This window comes from Engraulis encrasicolus, chromosome 21, assembly GCF_034702125.1.
Source record: "Engraulis encrasicolus isolate BLACKSEA-1 chromosome 21, IST_EnEncr_1.0, whole genome shotgun sequence".
Taxonomy (NCBI): domain Eukaryota; kingdom Metazoa; phylum Chordata; class Actinopteri; order Clupeiformes; family Engraulidae; genus Engraulis; species Engraulis encrasicolus.
The window spans coordinates 28,010,600-28,017,760 of record NC_085877.1 but is presented as its reverse complement, the minus strand read 5'-3'; the positions used below and the strand labels follow the sequence as shown (position 1 = coordinate 28,017,760).

Here is a 7,161-nt window from a genome sequence, read left to right as displayed (position 1 = left end):
CAGCCCAGAAGGAGTTGGAGGACAGCTGGCAGCTGTACGCGGAGCTGCAGAAGGTCCTGGAGAGGAGCCAGGCGGAGCTGGTGGAGGAGATCTCCACGCGGCAGCGACAGGCCGAGGAGCAGGCCAGGGAGCTGTCCCACAGCCTGGAGCAGGAGCTCAACATGATCAAGAGGAGGAGCAACGAGCTGGAGACGCTCATACAGACGCACGACCGAGTGCTGTTCCTACAGGTGCGGACACACACATGAGAATAGAGACATGCACTGACCCAAGCACACACATGGGAGCATAGACATAGACACATAGACACAGGCACACACACAGACACAGACATACACACAGACACAGGCATACACATACAGTGGTCAGACACACACATATATACAAACACATCAAGAGGAGGAGTAACGAACTGGAGGCTCTCATACAGACACAGGACAGAGTGCTCTGCTTACAGGTGCAGACAAACACATGAGAATAGAGAGATGCACTGACCCAAGCACACACATGGGAGCATAGACATAGACACATAGACACAGGCACACAAACAGACATGCATACATACAGACATGAGCACTGCACACACATCCAATGGTCATAAACGCATACTATATACACACACAGGCCAGGGAGCTTAACACGATCAAGAGAAGCAACGAACTGGAGGCACTCATACAGGCACACGACAGAGTGCTCTCCTTACAGGTGCAGACACACACACATATAGGAATATAGATATAAGCACACAGACACAAGCACACACATAGCCGTACAGTAGTCAGGCACACACACAATGTATAGTGTACATACACATCAAGAGAAGAAGCAACGAACTGCAGGCCCTCATACAGACACACGACCCAGTGCTGTTCCTACAGGTGCAGACAAACAAAATCACACATGCATACAGAAACACAAAAACAAGCGCACACTCAAAGAAACACACACACACACACACACACACACACACACACACACACACACACACACACACACACACACACACACACACACACACACACACACACACACACACACACACACACACACACACACACACACACACACACACACACGCAGGGGCGTAGCACCAAATTTGGGGCCCTAGGAACAACCTCTTTCATGGGCCCCCCAAGAACATTTTCCATGGAACATTTTCCATAGGAAGGCCCCCGGGGGGCCCCCCAGGTGGGCTGGGCCCTAAGAAAGAGTCAGGGTTTTCCCCCCCTGTTCCACGCCACTGCACCCACCCACACACACACACTTGACCTCAATGCCACCACCACCAACAACAACAGTAACAACTAAGCTAAACACACACATGCTAAAAATACCATACGTGTTTGCATCGACAGCTGCTTCCCACTCTGCCCCCGCCACCACCCGAGCCTGCTGATTGGTCCGGCGTCACGGTGAACACTGACATCTACCTGGGCACGATCAGGAAGTCGGTCAACTCGCTGGTGGACAAGTTCCAGGACGAGCTCAAGAAGCTGCATGGCAAAGGTTAGTCGCAATGAATGGACCAATCAGGCCATAGCTTCTTCTGAATCACATCCAATCAGATCAAAAGTTATTTTTTTTCCATCTCAGTCAAGTTCATTGCAATCAATCAGAGAAGTTGACAGGGGCAGGGATAAAGGGGTCAGTTGTGCCGGGCCCAGGGAGAGAGGTTATGCTGGGACCATGACTTTGTATACTGAGTGACTTTGTTCCGAGCGTACACACAAACATCCAGTGAAGAAAGATAAACCTCCACTCCAACAGTACCTCCTAGACATTTTAATGTTTGCTTTAAATAAATATTTGTTGATCTTCATTTCTGTTGTTGTCTCCAGTTATGTTGCACCCTTGAATGAGCTGGGTCATAACACTCTACTGCAGGGGTGGGCAATTATTTTGGGCCAAGGGCCACATTGGGTGAGGAATATCGACCAAAGGGCCAGATGTTGCAGACAATTTGCCCAGTGTAAATAATTTTTAAAAATAGTGTACGGTAACATAAATCGTCAGGCCATAGCTTCTTCTGAATCACATCCAATCAGATCAAAAGTTCTTTTTTCCCATCTCAGTCAAGTTCATTGCAATCAGTCAGAGAAGTTGACAGGGGCAGGGACAAAGGGGTTAGTTGTGCCAGGCCCAGGGAGAGAGGTTTTGCTGGGACCATGACATTGTATACTGAGTGACGGGGCTCGACCAAAGCTATCAGCGGCCCTGTTTGCAATGTATGGACCAATTGGGCCAAAACTTTCTGAATGACATCCAATCAGATATAGGATTTTTTTTCTTCATCTCAGCCAATAGAATGTGGTATTTGATGACAAGGGGCGGAGGGTGGGGACTCCCCTTGTAATTCCCCTCTGGGAGGGTCCATGACTTTCAACAGATGGGGTGTGCTAGATTACTGGTTCTCAACCAGGGGAACGCATACTGCTAGGGCTACTTGGGCACACTTCAGGGGGTACTCCTGCAATGATAAAAAAGCTTAGGGGGTACGCACGACAAATAAGGTTGGGAAACACTGGTCTAGCAATCTACACCGCCAATGTCAACAGGTTGTTTTGATTGACAGCACCAGATGGCCAATCAGACACCAGCTTATGGCACTTGGTGCTCCAATTAACACTTTGCTTGTTTACCTGATTGTGTGCGACACGCATGACTGGCTGTGCCAGAATTGACTCTGACCGCTGTACTATGTCTCTCTCTCTCCCCCTACATAGAACTTGTGAAGCTGCAGAACTATGCAAGTAAGTGTTTTTCTTTTTTCACTTTCCTATTCTTAGGGCTGTGTGTGTGTGTGTGTGTGTGTGTGTGTGTGTGTGTGTGTGTGTGTGTGTGTGTGTGTGTGTGTGTGTGTGTGTGTGTGTGTGTGTGTGTGTGTGTGTGTGTGTGCGTGTGTGCGTGTGTGTGTGTGTGTGTGTGTGTGTGTGTGTGTGTGTGTGTGTGTGTGTGTGTGTGCGTGTGTGTGTGTGTTTCATATTGTTATACTTTGATAAATGCACCTATATAGAATTTTTGTTATCTCCCACTTGATGAATTAGTTGAATGTGGACAATATTAATATAAATATCCTCTTCTACTACTAATTACTAAATAGGCTATTAGTTACAACAACAACTACTACAGCTAGTCAAGTCAAGTCAGGTCAAGTGCACTTTATTGTCAAGAATCAGAAGCTTGAAATTGTGTTGCAGTCTCCAACTACTACTACAAATCATAATACTACTAATAACAACAACAACAACAACAACAACAATAATAATAATATTAACAAGGAGAACAATGCTAAGATTAATATGAATGGGAATAGTAATATAACTATTGTTATTATTATTATAATGATACAGTATTTCACCCAATACTCACGGCCGCTCTCTCCACAGACGAGGTGCTCCTGGACCCTGCCACTGCCCAGCGTAACCTGACCGTGTCGGAGGACGGCCGGCAGGTGCGCTACGAGGAGCACCGCAGCGGCACCCACAGCAACAACGACAGCCCGCGCCGCTTCAACCCCGCCCTGTTCGTCATGGCGCGCGAGGGCATGACGTCCGGTCGCCACTACTGGGAGGTGGACGTCAGCCGCAAGACGGCCTGGACGCTGGGCGTGGCCCGCGCCTCAGCCCGGCGCAAAGGTGAGCTCCGGCTGAGCCCGGAGGGCGGGTTCTGGTGCCTGTGGCTGAAGGAGGGTAAGGTGAAGGCGCTGACGACCAACCGGATGACCCTGGAGCTGCCCGCGCCGCCGCAGAAGGTGGGGGTGTTTCTGGACCACGAGGCCGGCAGGGTGTCCTTCTACGACGCCAGGCTGCGCACGCACCTGGTGACCTTCGAGAGCGTCTTCGACGGGGAGAACCTGCACCCCATCTTCAGCCCCTGCCCCAACCAGGACGGCAAGAACTCAGCGCCACTGGCACTGACAACTGTTAAGCATGGGTGAGAGCAGACAAGGTACTGGGGTGGGGGGGTGTGGTGGTGGTGGTNGGGGGGGGTGTTGGTCGAGGGGTTCCCAAAAGCCTTACAACACACACACACACACACACAAACACAGAGGACTATAATGAGATTTGGGATGGAGTGCGGCAAAAATACTTTCTATCAGGTCAAGGTGACCCACAGCTTCTACTCTGGCATCCCTTGGGCAAGACTCACACATTTACATGAAGGAAGAAGAACAGAAGAAGTATAACCCTTACTGAATTCACCGGATTTTTGACTGTACACTGTTTGAATAAAGCTTTACAGACAACTTTACATTGCAGTTTTACAGGATTATTATAATAAAATTGGGATATTTAGTTTCAAGTCAAGGGCTCAATGGCTACTGTGGAAGCCCTGGATGAGAACGCCACACTCAGATGAAGAAGATATCTACTGGATATTCTATACAGGCCTACCTACATGAACTCATGGACTCCTTGACTATGTGCAGATTGTGCACTCATTGGATATGGGTTTTTGGTATCTGGGAACACTGTCACCCCTACAGAGAATGCTTTGAAGGATAGTCTAATCTGAAGTGCACTTTCATTTATTTTCAGCTTCATTTACAGTACAAGTGAAGTATAGAAGGGTATGGGACTTCAATCGTAATATAACACACTAGTGATATTCAAACAAATATCTAATAATAGCTCAGAAAGAAAGCTTTGAACTAAAATGTCAACTCCTTCTTTTGAAAGCTAAAATTGTCAACAGCATTCAGTCATCATTAATAAACGTGCCCTGCTTTCATGTTGTGGTGATGGGAAAGGCTATGAACAGCTAAAAATCTTATGCTTACTACCTGTTTTGTTAACATGATAATGGCCGGCAGTGTATTTCTGTGGTATGTATACTCTATGTTCCATAAATGATATTTTTTTGATAAATGATATATTTCAATATACATAATATATTTTGTGGCTTTTTGTTTTGCCTTGGTTTACAGTTACAATATGATGTTTACTCAAGTGCAGGGACCAACTGTATTGTGCAGGGAACTACGGCTTGACTTTCTTTAGGATACCATTATAGAACTATCCAATATTTTCACTAAATACACTAAACTCATTTTTATACAATTTTATTCAGATTTTAAAAAAAGTTGAATTGTCTTTTATTTCCATGTAATAGATCCATGAATGTTTATTACAGGTTAAAATGTACCTGGCTGTACTGAACCTTTATTTGCTGAATAAAATCAATGAACAATTGCATTAATTGGGGATATTATGGGTTGCATTCCAATGTGTTAATATGTCTCCTCTGTAGTAATATAACCACACATACACATTTTTTGGTGTTCTATCCCTGGCAGAATACAAGACAATCAGAGCAAAGCTAAAACAGTAACCATTTCAATTATTCTACATGTAGCTGTGGGGATAGCAAAGGCCCCCTGTTTCTGGAGGAAAATACAGAGGAAAATACCATGATTGTCATCGCTGTGCTCTGGTCTCCATGCTCTCAACAGTAGATGCTTCTGATTGAGGCTGATTAATTAGTATGGGACTAAAAAACAAAATGAAAACCTGGTGGCAGTGGCAGGTGTGCTTGCATGGGGGAGTAGTTTTGGGGGTGGAATATTTTTTATTTTACTTTATTATGTGCTCGGTTCCAAGACAAAATACAGCGGCTAATCAAAATCTGGTTTGAGAACTAGAGGGGTCAGAGCAGTGGTGGTGGTGGAGGGGTGCCTTTGGAGCTGAGACCAGGACAGCAGGAAAGTGGTGGTGGATCAGAGGTTGCCTGGTTACCACTAGTGTTGCACCGATACCAAGGATTCTTTAAGTATATAGAGATATGCCAACATAATAGGTTTCTATGGGCACCTAAAGTGACCAGGTTCCGGTCTGCCTAAAGGGGCGTGTCATAATGCTCCTAGCATTGAATAGAACAGTCCTCAGGTCTGCCTAGGTCTGCCTAAAGGGGGGATTTCCCCCCATCCCCCTTGCAACAATAGAACCCGGAAACAATGGGCCAATGGAACATCTCTCTCTCTACTCTCTCTGCCGATACCGATACCAGTATCGGCCGGGGGCCCGATACAGCACTAAAATAAAATGGTGGTATCGGTATCGGCGAGTACCAACAAATAGGGCACCGATATCATTTACAGATGCTCGTATGACACTTGAACGCAGCCTTGAACTTGAATTTTATATCAGAGGTATTTGAAAACTATAAAAAGTTCTACTGGATTCTCTTTGCACACTATTAGTCTTTTTCCTGTTTCACAAAGAAAGGCAGCCTAACAAAGCCATGATAGCAATGATGTTACATCCAAGTAGTAGCCTATGCAGGTCTTCTCTCTAGGTTGTCCTCAGACGAGCCTTCCATCGTTGCTTCCAGTCATCCCGATTCTCCATACATCTTTTCAGTTTGCTGGTATTCTGGGCTCTTTATATAGCCTTTATACTGTACAGTATATACATTTCAAACAGAGTAGTATCGGTGTGGTATCGGTATCGGCCGATACTGCACAGTCGGGTATTGGTATCGGGGCAAAAAAATGGTATCGGTGCAACACTAGTTACCACTAGACCAGTGTTTCTCAAAGTTTCTCAGACCGAGGACCACTTTGGCCCCTCAAAAATCTTCAGGGACCACCTGTCAACTGAATTGACAGTTGACGACTAATTTGACACTCCTATTTTCAAGGCAGATCACTTACTTTTTGTTCACATTACAAGCCTGTCTTGTTGTGGTGAAAATCAGACTTCAGCTACATTTAGATTTGTAATAATGTTACAATTATAGCCTACTGCTAGCTTGTCTTGGAAAAATAAAAATCCCCTCGCGGACCACCTGAGCTCTGTCACGGACCACCAGTGGTCCCCGGACCACACTTTGAGAACCAATGCACTAGACATAATCACAAGTGAGTGTCTTTCAGATTGGAATGATTGTGTAGAACTAAAGGGAGTTCCCTGGCTAAGTCAGGGGTGCATTTACAGTACGAGGGAGGGTGGAGGGGGTAGTGGGGGAATATTTTGTTATGCGTCTGGGTTTCAAGTCAAAATAAAGGAGTAAATCAAACAGTGGGCAGGCTGGAGGTGTGTCAGCACTTGTGGTGGATGGGGGCTGGGGGGAGGCACAAGACAGGGTGTGGGTGGGGGGTGGTGGTGCATGGGAGCTATCATGGGGAAGGGTGAGTGGGGGGAATTATTTTGGGGTGCGAGT

At 46.2% G+C, this 7,161-nt stretch overlaps 1 protein-coding gene across 1 annotated transcript in view; it reads left to right on the top strand.

Annotated features, from left to right (window-relative positions):
• btr12 (bloodthirsty-related gene family, member 12) overlaps nucleotides 1–3,959 on the top strand; it is a 19,389-nt gene extending 15,430 nt beyond the window's left edge. The window contains exons 6-9 of the mRNA XM_063186519.1: nucleotides 1–230; nucleotides 1,356–1,506; nucleotides 2,724–2,750; nucleotides 3,387–3,959. The exon at nucleotides 1–230 is cut by the window's left edge and continues 4 nt beyond it. Coding sequence (XP_063042589.1) covers nucleotides 1–230; nucleotides 1,356–1,506; nucleotides 2,724–2,750; nucleotides 3,387–3,937 — 959 coding nt within the window. The 3' untranslated portion in view covers nucleotides 3,938–3,959. The remainder of the gene's footprint in view (nucleotides 231–1,355; nucleotides 1,507–2,723; nucleotides 2,751–3,386) is intronic.
• Nucleotides 3,960–7,161: the final 3,202 nt, after the last annotated feature.